General features: G+C 46.8%; 1 protein-coding gene across 3 annotated transcripts in view; it reads right to left on the bottom strand.

Moving 5' to 3' along the window:
* Positions 1 to 18,909, bottom strand: part of FANCD2 (FA complementation group D2) — a 251,017-nt gene that overhangs the window by 31,483 nt on the left and 200,625 nt on the right. For all 3 annotated transcript variants that reach the window (XM_088479530.1, XM_088479531.1, XM_088479532.1), the window contains one exon: positions 12,699 to 12,845. In XM_088479530.1, the coding sequence (XP_088335656.1) occupies positions 12,699 to 12,845 (147 nt within the window). The remainder of the gene's footprint in view (positions 1 to 12,698; positions 12,846 to 18,909) is intronic.

The following is an 18,909-nucleotide window of genomic DNA, read 5'->3' as shown; positions in this document are numbered from 1 at the left end:
AGACGGAAAACCGATGACCAGCCACACAGCCCATTTGAAGCCAGGTGCGTCAGGGCGGGCGCCCTGTGGACCCTATGGACTTCGTAGAAACAGAGATAACAAAGGTAAGTTCTTACCATATCTCTTGTTTTCTACTTCAGGGTCCATAGGGGGTCCACAGGGTTGACCTTGGGGATGTCCCAAAGCAGTTCAACTAAGGGCGGGGACGCTCCTGTGCTGAAAGGAGTACCCGGCGCCCAAAGGATGCATCCTGAGAGGCGAAGGTGTCAAACGCATAAAACCTCAAAAACGTCTGAATTGAAGACCAAGTAGCCGCCTTACACAGCTGAACAGCGGAGGCGCCACGTCTAGCAGCCCAAGAGGGACCCACAGAACGAGTGGAATGAGCCTTAACAGAGGCTGGCACAGGTAAACCCTCCTGCGCATAAGCCTCACAAATAACTGAACGAAGCCAACGGGCTAACGTTTGCTTGTTGGCAGGCCAACCCCTCTTGTGAAAACCGAAGAGGACAAACAAAGAATCCGACTTCCTAACCGAAGCAAACCCGGTCCACATAGATTCTAAGTGCCCGGACCACATCCAAGGAAGCCTCACCAGCAGAAAGATCAGGTGACTGAAAAGCTGGCACAACAAGTTCCTGATTAATGTGGAACTTTGAAACCACTTTGGGCAAAAACTCAGGACGCGTGCGGAGCACTGCCCTGTCCTGGTGAAAAATCAGAAAAGGAGGGCGACAGGAAAGCGCCCCCAATTCTGAAACCCTCCTGGCCGAAGCAATTGCCAGGAGAAAAATGGTCTTAAACGTCAGCCACTTGAGCTCCACCGACTCAAGCGGCTCAAAAGGAGGACCCTGCAAGACCCTCAGTACCACCGTCAAGTCCCACGGAGCCACCGGAGGCACGAAGGGAGGCTGGATCCTGAGAACACCTTGGAAAAAGGTGTAAACATCTGGCAGTGTAGCAATCCGTTGCTGAAACCACACGGACAAAGCAGACACATGAACCTTCAGAGAGGCCAGGCGTAAGCCGAGGTCCAAACCCGATTGAAGAAATTCCAAGATTCTGGAAACCCGGAACACCTGCGGATCATAGTTTCTGGATTCACACCACTGAAAATAAGTGCGCCACACCCTGTGGTAAATCCGCGCGGAGGCAGGCTTGCGTGCCCTAAGCATGGTACCAATCACTGAACTGGAGAAACCCCTAGACCTCAAGACGGCTGTCTCAAGAGCCACGCCGTCAAAGACAGCCGACCCAGATCCGGGTAAAGGCAGGGCCCCTGAGACAACAGGTCCCGACGCTGAGGAAGAAGGTACGGAGCGTCGATGGAGAGGCACCTCAGATCGGAGTACCAAGGACGTCTGGGCCACGCCGGAGCCACCAGCACGAGCGTGCCGCCGTCCTGCTTGAATTTCCGCAGAACCCGAGGAAGTAAGGATATCGGAGGAAACAGATACGCCAGGTGAAACGTCCATTTCACCGACAGAGCGTCTACCAGACAGGCGCCTGCGTCTCTTGTCCTTGACCCGTAAACGGGCAACTTGTGATTGTGACGGGAGGCCATCAAGTCCAGCTCCGGCAGCCCCCACCTGTCCACGAGTAGCTGAAACACCTCTGGGTGAAGCGACCATTCCCCGGGATGCACATCGTGACGGCTGAGGAAGTCCGCCTCCCAATTGAGGACTCCGGGAATGAAGACTGCCGAGATCGCTGGAACGTGACACTCCGCCCAAGCAAGAATGCGAGACACCTCCGACATTGCTGCCCGACTGCGAGTTCCCCCTTGGTGGTTGATGTACGCCACCGTGGTGGCGTTGTCGGACTGCACCTGAACCGCCCTTCCGTGAAGAGCGGGGCCGGACGACTGCAGGGCCCTGTACACAGCCCGCAGTTCCAGGATGTTGATGGGGAGAAGTGCTTCTTCCGCGGACCAACGACCCTGAAGCGATAATGAGCCGGTCACTGCCCCCCAACCCCGAAGACTGGCATCCGTCGTGAGCAGGACCCAGTCCGGGATCCAAAAGGGGCGCCCCTCGACCAGATGCACCGTCTGAAGCCACCAAGCCAAAGACTGCCGAACCTCCGCGGACAACACCAGCATCTGAGAGCGGATCCGGTGAGGTAACCCGTTCCATTCCGATAGAATCAGCCCCTGCAGGGGCCGGGAATGGAACTGGGCAAATTCCACCATGTCGAATGTCGACACCATGGACCCCAGAACTCTCATAGCTGAATGGACCGACAGGCGGCAACTGCTCAGGCAACTGTGTATCCGCAGCTGCAGGGAGGAGACCTTCTCTGGAGTCAGGAAAATCCGCTGCTGACGAGAATCCAGCAGGGCTCCCAAATGAACCATCCGCTGTGATGGAATCAGGGAGGACTTCTTCCAGTTTATCAACCACCCGTGTGCTTGAAGACAAGCAATGGTCAGGTGGAGATGTCGAAGAAGCACCTCCGGGGAGCTCGCCAGCAGCAGAAGATCGTCCAGGTACGGCAACAGACGTAGACCCTGACCCCGAAGGTGGGCAGCCATAACTGCCATCACCTTGGTGAACACCCTCGGAGCCGTGGAAAGGCCAAAAGGCAACGCCCGAAATTGGTAGTGATGGTTCAGGATAGCAAACCTCAGATACCGCTGATGTGCCGGTGCTATGGGCACATGGAGATAGGCGTCCTGGATATCGAGGGAGACCATATAATCCCCGGGTTCCATCGCCAGAATGATGGAACGTAACGTTTCCATCCTGAACCTGGGAACTCTGAGGTATCTGTTCAGAGACTTCAAATTCAGGATAGGGCGATGAGAACCATTGGGTTTCTGTACCAGAAACAGAGTAGAATAGTACCCCGTCCCGCGCTGAGACTGCGGAACGGGAACAATGACCCCTGCTTGTAGCAAGGATTCTATAGCTACCTGAATCTGACCAGCTTTGGTCCTGTCCAGAGAAGGACTCGTACAGAAAAACTGGTGGGGCGGCCTGAACCGAAAAGACAGGGCGTACCCCTGAGAGACTACTTCTCGAACCCAGGCATCCGTGGTGGTATTGTGCCAACACTGGGCGAATTGGAGAAGTTGGCCTCCCACTCTGGGGTCCCCCAGAGAGAGGCCCGTCCCATCAGGCAGCAGGCTTATCCTCCTGCTTGGAAGAAGGGCGCCGAGCACTCCATGCCTGCTTCTTGGGCTTGGGTGCGGCCTTGGTCGCCGAATGTCTCGGGAAGGACTGGCCCTTGGCCTTACCCTGAACCCGAAAGGACCGAAAGGCAGAGCTCCTCACTTTAGCCGGCGCAGAGGCCGAAGGGAGAAAAGCCGACTTGGACTTAGCCAAAGTATCCACTATTCTGTCCAAATCCGGACCAAATAGTAAATCACCATTAAAAGGCAAGGCCTCCAGACCCTTTTTTGAATCTGCATCAGCCCTCCAGGACCTCAGCCACAGGGAGCGCCGAGCAGATACCGCTGCAGCCGACACCCTAGAAGTGAGCAGGCTGGCATCCAAAGACGCTTCCCCAATATAGGAAGCTGCATCCCGCATCTGTCCCACTAACGCTCTCTGGATATCCGGAGCCTCATCAGGAAAGGTATCCTCCAAGGCATTGGCCCATGCCTCAATGGCTTTAGCCACCCAGGAGATAGCCATGGACGGGCGAGCCACCGCCCCGGAAAGAGAATAAATGGACTTTAAACAAGTCTCCACCTTCCTGTCCGTGGGATCCTTCAAAGAGGAGATAGACGGCAATGGCAGCGTCGCGCTTTTGATCAAGCGGGAAACGTGGGAATCCACCGCCGGCGGAGTTTCCCATTTCCTGCAATGAGCTTCAGGAAAAGGATAGTTCGCCGCCAACCTCTTCTGTGGATGGAACCTCTTACAAGGTAATTGCCAGGCCGCCGCCATATGATCCGATAATTGATCAGACAGGGGGAACACAGTTGAGGTCACCTTGGCCTTTTTAAAATTAGGAAACTTCGACCTAGGAGCCGGCGCATCATCCTCAACATGTAGGATAGCCCGCACCGCCCTAACTAAGGCTGGAACATTAATGGAGGACTTAGCTTCCACCTCCTGCCCCATGACATCAGAGTCAGAGTCCTCATGGATTTCTCCATCATCTGAGGACACTTCCGAGTCCGACAACTGCGCAGCTAGTGAACTCACAACCGGACGTTTAGACACCCTTGGTGGCACATCACCTTGCAACATGGACTGAAACGCCGAGGATGAAGCCGCCAGACTCTGTACGGAGCTGGATAGAACATCCACCCAAGGCGGAGGAGTCGTCGGAGCAAAACTCTGCAAAGGCACTACAGACTGACGCGTCCCTGGGGAAGACTGCACATACACAGGCAGTCCCGAGTAAGGACCCACAGTCTGGGCCCCGGGGGAAGACCGCAACATTTGTGGAACCCTCGGGGAATGGGGGATGGTGGGCTGCGGTAACGCCCTAGAAGGGACCGCTGATGGGACCGATAACCGGTCCGCAATAGACGCCAGCACCTGTGAAAACATCGCCCAAGGAGGGTCCTGTGATACAGGGGGGTTGGAGGGGCCCGGTACCAGCTGGCACCGCCCGCACAGACCATCCTGAGATAAGTCCTCCCCATCAACTCCAGCAGCACAGCGTCTGCAGGAAAATAGCACAGGAGCCACAGAGCGCTCAGTCTCCTCATCAGACATGATACCGTAAATCACAAGAAACAGGTATCACCAGAGGAATTACGGTTTTAACACCCGCGCACTCACCAGTATGCGACACAACAGCCCAGATATGGTACTGTGTAGCACACAACAGTATGTGACTGACCCCACAAATACGTGTTTTATATAAGTGAGGGTCTCAGAAAAACGCCCTTCCCCCACACACCTGCCGGGCCGTAGGAGAAGGAAAGGGATAGTTATAAGCTGACAGTAAGGAGAATAAGTCACAGACAGGCAGCACTAGCAATAGTCACATACAATGCAGAAAAGTTATACTCACTGCACCTTCCGCTACAATCAACCGCCCAGATTCAGTGTCTGGGAGGGCTATAGCGCTGTGTACACTGTCCTTTAGCAGGGGAGAGGTACACAGGGGGACCGGTCCACTTGATACCGCCTGGGAGTCTGCGATGTGCCAGTAAAGATGGCCGCCGGAGACCTCAGAGGAGGAGTGGCCGAGAGATAAGAGCAGCTCAGCGACGCCAGACTCCTAGTTGAAAGGCGCGCTGAGCTGAGGGGAGGAGCCGCTAGACAGGGAAGGCTGCCTCCCCTGGCTAGCAATTAACCCCCGGGTTGCCGGTCCCGCTACCAGCCTGATACCCTGGTGGTCTAGCGGACACGCGGGGTATTCCTCAATTGAGGGGGAGCCCGCCGCCGCCGCTAGCGCCTCCGGTCTGTCCCCAGAGACCGGAGGCTCCTGACTGCATTGAAGTATCCGCGGGCCGCCGCACGCGGCGACCCGCGGCTTACCTGATTCCCGTCCGTCCGGCAGCAGTCAAGGGAGTCCCCAGAGCCCGGCTAGTACAGGCTCTGGGGTCCCGCCGCGATCCCCAGAGCTGTACTGGCGTCGCGGCGCCAGCGGGGAGAAGGAGCGGCAGCGTGGACGTCCTAAAGGACAGTCTGATGCTGCCGCTCTAACAGTGTAAAAAAAGTAGAAAAAAATAAAAAATTTCTCTTTTAAAATAAAGTTTAGGGGCTGCTCCTGCAGCCCCACTGCGACAGGGTGACCCGACTCCGGCCGGGCACCAACTAAAACTGAGGTGCTTGTGGCCGGGCGGGGTATAGAGGAGGACGGACCCAAGTGCATCCTGGGAGCAGCAAAGCTTTAACTGCGTGGTGCCCGTGGATCCAGATCCAGCTATACCCCAAGGTCAACCCTGTGGACCCCCTATGGACCCTGAAGTAGAAAACACCTGTACTGTGTATGACAGGTACCTAGGACTGTATAATAACACCTGTACTGTGTATGACAGGTACCTAGCACTGTATAATAACACCTATACTGTGTATGACAGGTACCTAGGACTGTATAATAACACCTGTACTGTGTATGACAGGTACCTAGCACTGTATAATGACACCTATACTGTGTATGACAGGTACCTAGCACTGTATAATAACACCTGTACTGTGTATGACAGGTACCTAGGACTGTATAATAACACCTGTACTGTGTATGACAGGTACCTAGCACTGTATAATAACACCTATACTGTGTATGACAGGTACCTAGCACTGTATAATAACACCTATACTGTGTATGACAGGTACCTAGCACTGTATAATAACACCTGTACTGTGTATGACAGGTACCTAGCACTGTATAATAACACCTATACTGTGTATGACAGGTACCTAGCACTGTATAATAACACCTATACTGTGTATGACAGGTACCTAGCATTGTATAATAACACCTATACTGTGTATGACAGGTACCTAGCACTGTATAATAACACCTATACTGTGTATGACAGGTACCTAGTACTGTATAATAACACCTATACTGTGTATGATAGGTACCTAGCACTGTATAATAACACCTGTACTGTGTATGACAGGTACCTAGCACTGTATAATAACACCTATACTGTGTATGACAGGTACCTAGGACTGTATAATAACACCTGTACTGTGTATGACAGGTACCTAGCACTGTATAATAACACCTGTACATTGTATGACAGGTACCTAGGACTGTATAATAACACCTGTACTGTGTATGACAGGTACCTAGCACTGTATAATGACACCTGTACTGTGTATGACAGGTACCTAGCACTGTATAATGAAACCTATACTGTGTATGACAGGTACCTAGTACTGTATAATAACACCTGTACTGTGTATGACAGGTACCTAGCACTGTATAATAACACCTGTACTGTGTATGACAGGTACCTAGCACTGTATAATAACACCTATACTGTGTATGACAGGTACCTAGTACTGTATAATAACACCTATACTGTGTATGACAGGTACCTAGGACTGTATAATAACACCTATACTGTGTATGACAGGTACCTAGCACGGTATAATAACACCTATACTGTGTATGACAGGTACCTAGCACTGTATAATAACACCTATACTGTGTATGACAGGTACCTAGCACTGTATAATGACACCTATACTGTGTATGACAGGTACCTAGCACTGTATAATGAAACCTATACTGTGTATGACAGGTACCTAGCACTGTATAATAACACCTATACTGTGTATGACAGGTACCTAGCACTGTATAATAACACCTATACTGTGTATGACAGGTACCTAGCACTGTATAATAACACCTATACTGTGTATGACAGGTACCTAGCACTGTATAACAACACCTGTACTGTGTATGACAGGTACCTAGTACTGTATAATAACACCTATACTGTGTATGACAGGTACCTAGCACTGTATAATAACACCTATACTGTGTATGACAGGTACCTAGCACTGTATAATAACACCTATACTGTGTATGACAGGTACCTAGCACTGTATAATAACACCTATACTGTGTATGACAGGTACCTAGGACTGTATAATAACACCTGTACTGTGTATGACAGGTACCTAGGACTGTATAATAACACCTATACTGTGTATGACAGGTACCTAGCACTGTATAATAACACCTATACTGTGTATGACAGGTACCTAGTACTGTATAATAACACCTATACTGTGTATGACAGGTACCTAGCACTGTATAATAACACCTATACTGTGTATGACAGGTACCTAGCACTGTATAATAACACCTATACTGTGTATGACAGGTACCTAGCACTGTATAATAACACCTGTACTGTGTATGACAGGTACCTAGGACTGTATAATAACACCTATACTGTGTATGACAGGTACCTAGCACAGTATAATAACACCTGTACTGTGTATGACAGGTACCTAGCACTGTATAATAACACCTATACTGTGTATGACAGGTACCTAGCACTGTATAATAACACCTATACTGTGTATGACAGGTACCTAGCACTGTATAATAACACCTATACTGTGTATGATAGGTACCTAGGACTGTATAATAACACCTGTACTGTGTATGACAGGTACCTAGCACTGTATAATAACACCTATACTGTGTATGACAGGTACCTAGCACTGTATAATAACACCTGTACTGTGTATGACAGGTACCTAGCACTGTATAATAACACCTGTACTGTGTATGACAGGTACCTAGTACTGTATAATAACACCTGTACTGTGTATGACAGGTACCTAGCACTGTATAATAACACCTATACTGTGTATGACAGGTACCTAGCACTGTATAATAACACCTATACTGTGTATGATAGGTACCTAGCACTGTATAATAACACCTATACTGTGTATGACAGGTACCTAGCACTGTATAATAACACCTGTACTGTGTATGACAGGTACCTAGTACTGTATAATAAGACCTGTACTGTGTATGACAGGTACCTAGCACTGTATAATAACACCTATACTGTGTATGACAGGTACCTAGCACTGTATAATAACACCTATACTGTGTATGACAGGTACCTAGTACTGTATAATAACACCTGTACTGTGTATGACAGGTACCTAGCACTGTATAATAACACCTATACTGTGTATGACAGGTACCTAGCACTGTATAATAACACCTATACTGTGTATGACAGGTACCTAGGACTGTATAATAACACCTATACTGTGTATGATAGGTACCTAGGACTGTATAATAACACCTGTACTGTGTATGACAGGTACCTAGCACTGTATAATAACACCTATACTGTGTATGACAGGTACCTAGTACTGTATAATAACACCTATACTGTGTATGACAGGTACCTAGGACTGTATAATAACACCTATACTGTGTATGACAGGTACCTAGCACTGTATAATAACACCTGTACTGTGTATGACAGGTACCTAGGACTGTATAATAACACCTATACTGTGTATGACAGGTACCTAGCACTGTATAATAACACCTATACTGTGTATGACAGGTACCTAGGACTGTATAATAACACCTGTACTGTGTATGACAGGTACCTAGCACTGTATAATAACACCTGTACTGTGTATGACAGGTACCTAGCACTGTATAATAACACCTGTACTGTGTATGACAGGTACCTAGCACTGTATAATAACACCTATACTGTGTATGACAGGTACCTAGGACTGTATAATAACACCTGTACTGTGTATGACAGGTACCTAGCACTGTATAATAACACCTATACTGTGTATGACAGGTACCTAGGACTGTATAATAACACCTGTACTGTGTATGACAGGTACCTAGCACTGTATAATAACACCTATACTGTGTATGACAGGTACCTAGGACTGTATAATAACACCTGTACTGTGTATGACAGGTACCTAGCACTGTATAATAACACCTGTACTGTGTATGACAGGTACCTAGCACTGTATAATAACACCTATACTGTGTATGACAGGTACCTAGGACTGTATAATAACACCTGTACTGTGTATGACAGGTACCTAGCACTGTATAATAACACCTATACTGTGTATGACAGGTACCTAGGACTGTATAATAACACCTGTACTGTGTATGACAGGTACCTAGCACTGTATAATAACACCTATACTGTGTATGACAGGTACCTAGGACTGTATAATAACACCTGTACTGTGTATGACAGGTACCTAGCACTGTATAATAACACCTGTACTGTGTATGACAGGTACCTAGTACTGTATAATAACACCTGTACTGTGTATGACAGGTACCTAGCACTGTATAATAACACCTGTGCTGTGTATGACAGGTACCTAGCACTGTATAATGACACCTGTACTGTGTATGACAGGTACCTAGCACTGTATAATAACACCTATACTGTGTATGACAGGTACCTAGTACTGTATAATAACACCTGTACTGTGTATGACAGGTACCTAGCACTGTATAATAACACCTATACTGTGTATGACAGGTACCTAGCACTGTATAATAACACCTATTCTGTGTATGACAGGTACCTAGCACTGTATAATAACACCTATACTGTGTATGACAGGTACCTAGCACTGTATAATAACACCTGTACTGTGTATGACAGGTACCTAGGACTGTATAATAACACCTATACTGTGTATGACAGGTACCTAGCACTGTATAATAACACCTATACTGTGTATGACAGGTACCTAGCACTGTATAATAACACCTATTCTGTGTATGACAGGTACCTAGGACTGTATAATAACACCTGTACTGTGTATGACAGGTACCTAGGACTGTATAATAACACCTATACTGTGTATGATAGGTACCTAGTACTGTATAATAACACCTATACTGTGTATGACAGGTACCTAGTACTGTATAATAACACCTGTACTGTGTATGACAGGTACCTAGGACTGTATAATAACACCTGTACTGTGTATGATAGGTACCTAGCACTGTATAATAACACCTGTACTGTGTATGACAGGTACCTAGCACTGTATAATAACACCTATACTGTGTATGACAGGTACCTAGCACTGTATAATAACACCTGTACTGTGTATGACAGGTACCTAGCACTGTATAATAACACCTGTACTGTGTATGACAGGTACCTAGCACTGTATAATAACACCTATACTGTGTATGACAGGTACCTAGCACTGTATAATAACACCTATACTGTGTATGACAGGTACCTAGGACTGTATAATAACACCTGTACTGTGTATGACAGGTACCTAGTACTGTATAATAACACCTATACTGTGTATGACAGGTACCTAGCACTGTATAATAACACCTATACTGTGTATGACAGGTACCTAGCACTGTATAATAACACCTGTACTGTGTATGACAGGTACCTAGCACTGTATAATAACACCTGTACTGTGTATGATAGGTACCTAGCACTGTATAATAACACCTGTACTGTGTATGACAGGTACCTAGCACTGTATAATAACACCTGTACTGTGTATGATAGGTACCTAGCACTGTATAATAACACCTGTACTGTGTATGACAGGTACCTAGTACTGTATAATGACAGGTACCTAGTACTGTATAATGACACCTATACTGTGTATGACAGGTACCTAGGACTGTATAATAACACCTATACTGTGTATGACAGGTACCTAGTACTGTATAATAACACCTATACTGTGTATGACAGGTACCTAGCACTGTATAATAACACCTATACTGTGTATGACAGGTACCTAGCACTGTATAATAACACCTATACTGTGTATGACAGGTACCTAGCACTGTATAACACCTATACTGTGTATGACAGGTACCTAGCACTGTATAATAACACCTGTACTGTGTATGACAGGTACCTAGGACTGTATAATGACACCTATACTGTGTATGACAGGTACCTAGCACTGTATAATAACACCTGTACTGTGTATGACAGGTACCTAGTACTGTATAATGACACCTATACTGTGTATGACAGGTACCTAGGACTGTATAATAACACCTATACTGTGTATGACAGGTACCTAGCACTGTATAATAACACCTATACTGTGTATGACAGGTACCTAGCACTGTATAATAACACCTATACTGTGTATGACAGGTACCTAGCACTGTATAATAACACCTGTACTGTGTATGACAGGTACCTAGTACTGTATAATAACACCTATACTGTGTATGACAGGTACCTAGCACTGAATAATAACACCTATACTGTGTATGACAGGTACCTAGCACTGTATAATAACACCTGTACTGTGTATGACAGGTACCTAGTACTGTATAATAACACCTGTACTGTGTATGACAGGTACCTAGCACTGTATAATAACACCTATACTGTGTATGACAGGTACCTAGCACTGTATAATAACACCTATACTGTGTATGACAGGTACCTAGTACTGTATAATAACACCTATACTGTGTATGACAGGTACCTAGCACTGTATAATAACACCTGTACTGTGTATGACAGGTACCTAGCACTGTATAATAACACCTATACTGTGTATGACAGGTACCTAGCACTGTATAATAACACCTACACTGTGTATGACAGGTACCTAGCACTGTATAACACCTATACTGTGTATGACAGGTACCTAGCACTGTATAATAACACCTGTACTGTGTATGACAGGTACCTAGGACTGTATAATGACACCTATACTGTGTATGACAGGTACCTAGCACTGTATAATAACACCTGTACTGTGTATGACAGGTACCTAGCACTGTATAATAACACCTATACTGTGTATGACAGGTACCTAGCACTGTATAATAACACCTATACTGTGTATGACAGGTACCTAGCACTGTATAATAACACCTATACTGTGTATGACAGGTACATAGTACTGTATAATAACACCTATACTGTGTATGATAGGTACCTAGCACTGTATAATAACACCTGTACTGTGTATGACAGGTACCTAGTACTGTATAATAACACCTATACTGTGTATGACAGGTACCTAGCACTGTATAATAACACCTGTACTGTGTATGACAGGTACCTAGCACTGTATAATAACACCTGTACTGTGTATGACAGGTACCTAGGACTGTATAATAACACCTATACTGTGTATGACAGGTACCTAGGACTGTATAATAACAACTATACTGTGTATGACAGGTACCTAGCACTGTATAATGACTATACTATAACGCTGAATGTTGTGTAGAAACACGTGTTATGCTCTGGAGATGAATAGTGTCGCTCTTATTCCCACCTGCAGGTCTCTGTTCTTCAGGTTCCCCAACCAAAAAGCTTCCTGGCAGTTGTTGAGGACCAGCATGGCCTTCACTCTGTACACAAACAGCTCCAGGGTCTTCTTCAGCAAGGGCACGTGTGTTGTTAGCCCTGTATCCTGGTGTATCTGAGGAGATATACATATACCACAATGGGGGACAGCGGGACTCCTACTGACATCACTGGCATAATGTAAGGACTCAGCGCCTGATTTATTACGGATCGCTATTGTGATCGCAGCTACGATTACGGATGCAGCTCTGCTAACGTCAGCCACTGCTCACCCAGCATAGAGACGCCCACTACCGCTATCTCACATCTGTAATACCTCACAGTCCTGTGTATACATCTGTAACATCAGCCACAGCACAGCCAGCATAGAGACACCCACTACTGCTATCTCACATCTGTAATACCTCACAGTCCTGTGTATACAACAGTAACATCAGCCACAGCACAGCCAGCATAGAGACACCCACTACTGCTATCTAACATCTGTAATATCTCACAGTCCTGTGTATACATCTGTAACATCAGCCACAGCACAGCCAGCATAGAGACACCCACTACTGCTATCTCACATCTGTAATACCTCACAGTCCTATGTATACATCTGTAACATCAGCCACAGCACAGCCAGCATAGACACCTACTACTGCTATCTCACATCTGTAATATCTCAGTCCTGTGTATACATCTGTAACATCAGCCACAGCACAGCCAGCATAGAGACGCCCACTACTGCTATCTCACATCTGTAATACCTCACAGTCCTGTGTATACATCTGTAACATCAGCCACAGCACAGCCAGCATAGAGACACCCACTACTGCTATCTCACATATGTAATACCTCACAGTCCTGTGTATACATCTGTAACATCAGCCACAGCACAGCCAGCATAGAGACGCCCACTACTGCTATCTCACATCTGTAATACCTCACAGTCCTGTGTATACATCTGTAACATCAGCCACAGCACAGCCAGCATAGAGACACCCACTACTGCTATCTCACATCTGTAATACCTCACAGTCCTGTGTATACATCTGTAACATCAGCCACAGCTCAGCCAGCATAGAGACACCCACTACTGCTATCTCACATCTGTAATACCTCACAGTCCTGTGTATACATCTGTCACATCAGCCACAGCACAGCCAGCATAGAGACACCCACTACTGCTATCTCACATCTGTAATACCTCACAGTCCTGTGTATACATCTGTAACATCAGCCACAGCACAGCCAGCATAGAGACACCCACTACTGCTATCTCACATCTGTAATACCTCACAGTCCTGTGTATGCATCTGTAACATCAGCCACAGCACAGCCAGCATAGAGACACCCACTACTGCTATCTCACATCTGTAATACCTCACAGTCCTGTGTATACATCTGTAACATCAGTCACAGCACAGCCAGCATAGAGACACCCACTACTGCTATCTCACATCTGTAATACCTCACAGACCTGTGTATACATCTGTAACATCAGCCACAGCACAGCCAGCATAGAGACACCAACTACTGCTATCTCACATCTGTATTACCTCACAGTCCTGTGTATACATCTGTAACATCAGTCACAGCTCAGCCAGCATAGAGACCCCCACTTACTGCTATCTCACATCTGTAATACCTCACAGTCCTGTATATATCTGTATCATCAGCCACAGCTCAGCCAGCATAGAGACACCCACTACTGCTATCTCACATCTGTAATACCTCACAGTCCTGTGTATACATCTGTAACATCAGCCCCAGCACAGCCAGCATAGAGACACCCACTACTGCTATCTCACACGTGTAATACCTCGCAGTCCTGTGTATACATCTGTAACATCAGCCACATCTCAGCCAGCATAGAGACACCCACTACTGCTATCTCACATCTGTAATACCTCACAGTCCTGTGTATACATCTGTAACATCAGCCCCAGCACAGCCAGCATAGACACCCACCACTGCTATCTCACATCTGTATTACCTCACAGTCCTGTGTATACATCTGTATCATCAGCCACAGCTCAGCCAGCATAGAGACACCCACTACTGCTATCTCACATCTGTAATACCTCACAGTCCTGTGTATACATCTGTAACATCAGCCCAAGCACAGCCAGCATAGAGACACCCACTACTGCTATCTCACACGTGTAATACCTCACAGTCCTGTGTATACATCTGTAACATCAGCCACAGCTCAGCCAGCATCGAGACACCCACTACTGCTATCTCACATCTGTAATACCTCACAGTCCTGTGTATACATCTGTAACAGCCACAGCACAGCCAGCATAGAGACACCCACTACTGCTATCTCACATCTGTAATACCTCACAGTCCGGTGTATACATCTGTAACATCAGCCACAGCTCAGCCAGCATAGAGACACCCACTACTGCTATCTCACATCTGTAATACCACGCAGTCCTGTGCATACATCTGTAACATCAGCCACAGCACAGCCAGCATAGACACCCACTACTGCTATCTCACATCTGTAATACCTCACAGTCCTGTGTATACTTCTGTAACATCAGCCACAGCACAGCCAGCATAGAGACACCCACTACCGCTATCTCATATCTGTAATACCTCACAGTCCTGTGTATACATCAGCCACAGCTCAGCCAGCATAGAGACACCCACTACTGCTATCTCACATCTGTAATACCTCACAGTCCTGTGTATACATCAGTAACATCAGCCACAGCACAGCCAGCATAGAGACACCCACTAGTGCTATCTCACATCTGTAATACCTCACAGTCCTGTGTATACATCAGTAACATCAGCCACAGCTCAGCCAGCATAGAGACACCCACTACTATCTCATATCTGTAATACCTCACAGTCCTGTGTATACATCAGTAACATCAGCCACAGCTCAGCCAGCATAGAGACACCCACTACTGCTATCTCACATCTGTAATACCTCACAGTCCTGTGTATACATCTGTAACATCAGCCACAGCTCAGCCAGCATAGACACCCACTACTGCTATCTCACATCTGTAATACCTAACAGTCCTGTGTATACATCTGTAACATCAGCCACAGCTCAGCCAGCATAGACACCCACTACTGCTATCTCACATCTGTAATACCTCACAGTCCTGTGTATACATCTGTAACATCAGCCACAGCTCAGCCAGCATAGACACCCACTACTGCTATCTCACATCTGTAATACCTAACAGTCCTGTGTATACATCTGTAACATCAGCCACAGCTCAGCCAGCATAGACACCCACTACTGCTATCTCACATCTGTAATACCTCACAGTCCTGTGTATACATCTGTCACATCAGCCACAGTTCAGCCAGAATAGACACCCACTACTGCTATCTCACATCTGTAATACCTCACAGTCCTGTGTATACAACAGTAACATCTGCCACAGCACAGCCAGCAGAGAGACACCCACTACGATCCTCATCTGTAATACCTCACAGTCCTGTGTATACATCTGTAACATCAGCCACAGCTCAGTCAGCATAGAGACACCCACTACTGCTATCTCACATCTGTAATACCTCACAGTCCTGTGTATACATCTGTAACATCAGCCACAGCACAGCCAGCATAGAGACACCCACTACTGCTATCTCACATCTGTAATACCTCAGTCCTGTGTATACATCTATAACATCAGCCACAGCACAGCCAGCATAGAGACACCCACTACCGCTATCTCACATCTGTAATACCTCACAGTCCTGTGTATACATCTGTAACATCAGCCACAGCACAGCCAGCATAGAGACGCCCACTACTGCTATCTCACATCTGTAATACCTCACAGTCCTGTGTATACATCAGTAACATCAGCCACAGCACAGCCAGCATAGAGACACCCACAAGTGCTATCTCACATCTGTAATACCTCACAGTCCTGTGTATACATCTGTAACATCAGCCACAGGACAGTCAGCATAGACACCAACTACTGCTATCTCACAATTGTAATACCTCACAGTCCTGTGTATACATCAGCCACAGCTCAGCCAGCATAGAGACACCAACTACTGCTATCTCATATCTGTAATACCTCACAGTCCTGTGTATACATCAGCCACAGCTCAGCCAGCATAGAGACACCCACTACTGCTATCTCACATCTGTAATACCTCACAGTCCTGTGTATACATCTGTAACATCAGCCACAGCTCAGCCAGCATAGAGACACACACTACTGCTATCTCACATCTGTAATACCTCACAGTCCTGTGTATACATCTGTAACATCAGCCACAGGACAGTCAGCATAGACACCAACTACTGCTATCTCACAATTGTAATACCTCACAGTCCTGTGTATACATCAGCCACAGCTCAGCCAGCATAGAGACACCAACTACTACTATCTCACATCTGTAATACCTCACAGTCCTGTGTATACATCAGTAACATCAGCCACAGCACAGCCAGCATAGAGACACCCACTAGTGCTATCTCACATCTGTAATACCTCACAGTCCTGTGTATACATCAGTAACATCAGCCACAGCTCAGCCAGCATAGAGACACCCACTACTATCTCATATCTGTAATACCTCACAGTCCTGTGTATACATCAGTAACATCAGCCACAGCTCAGCCAGCATAGAGACACCCACTACTGCTATCTCACATCTGTAATACCTCAGTCCTGTGTATACATCTATAACATCAGCCACAGCACAGCCGGCATAGAGACACCAACTACTGCTATCTCACATCTGTAATACCTCACAGTCCTGTGTATACATCTGTAACATCAGCCACAGCACAGCCAGCATAGAGACACCCACAAGTGCTATCTCACATCTGTAATACCTCACAGTCCTGTGTATACATCTGTAACATCAGCCACAGCACAGCCAGCATAGAGACACCCACTACTGCTATCTCACATCTGTAATACCTCAGTCCTGTGTATACATCTATAACATCAGTCACAGCACAGCCAGCATAGAGACACCCACTACCGCTATCTCACATCTGTAATACCTCACAGTCCTGTGTATACAACAGTAACATCAGCCACAGCACAGCCAGCATAGAGACACCCACTACTGCTATCTCACATCTGTAATACCTCACAGTCCTGTGTATACATCTGTAACATCAGCCACAGCTCAGCCAGCATAGAGACGCCCACTACTGCTATCTCACATCTGTAATACCTCACAGTCCTGTGTATACATCTGTAACATCAGCCACAGCTCAGCCAGCATAGAGACACCCACTACTGCTATCTCACATCTATAATACCTCACAGTCCTGTGTATACATCTGTAACATTACCCACAGCACAGCCAGCATAGAGACGCCCACTACTGCTATCTCACATCTGTAATACCTCAGTCCTGTGTATACATCTATAACATCAGTCACAGCACAGCCAGCATAGAGACACCCACTACCGCTATCTCACATCTGTAATACCACGCAGTCCTGTGTATACAACAGTAACATCAGCCACAGCACAGCCAGCATAGACACCCACTACTGCTATCTCACATCTGTAATACCTCACAGTCCTGTGTATACTTCTGTAACATCAGCCACAGCACAGCCAGCATAGAGACACCCACTACCGCTATCTCATATCTGTAATACCTCACAGTCCTGTGTATACATCAGCCACAGCTCAGCCAGCATAGAGACACCCACTACTGCTATCTCACATCTGTAATACCTCACAGTCCTGTGTATACATCAGTAACATCAGCCACAGCACAGCCAGCATAGAGACACCCACTAGTGCTATCTCACATCTGTAATACCTCACAGTCCTGTGTATACATCAGTAACATCAGCCACAGCTCAGCCAGCATAGAGACACCCACTACTATCTCATATCTGTAATACCTCACAGTCCTGTGTATACATCAGTAACATCAGCCACAGCTCAGCCAGCATAGAGACACCCACTACTGCTATCTCACATCTGTAATACCTCACAGTCCTGTGTATACATCTGTAACATCAGCCACAGCTCAGCCAGCATAAACGCCCACTACTGCTATCTCACATCTGTAATACCTAACAGTCCTGTGTATACATCTGTAACATCAGCCACAGCTCAGCCAGCATAGACACCCACTACTGCTATCTCACATCTGTAATACCTCACAGTCCTGTGTATACATCTGTCACATCAGCCACAGTTCAGCCAGCATAGACACCCACTACT

Source organism: Taudactylus pleione, unplaced genomic scaffold (genome assembly GCF_031769625.1).
Source record: "Taudactylus pleione unplaced genomic scaffold, aTauple2 ptg000239l, whole genome shotgun sequence".
NCBI classification, from domain to species: Eukaryota; Metazoa; Chordata; class Amphibia; order Anura; family Myobatrachidae; genus Taudactylus; species Taudactylus pleione.
Note: the sequence above shows the minus strand (reverse complement) of the source record. Positions and strands in the feature narration are given on the sequence as shown.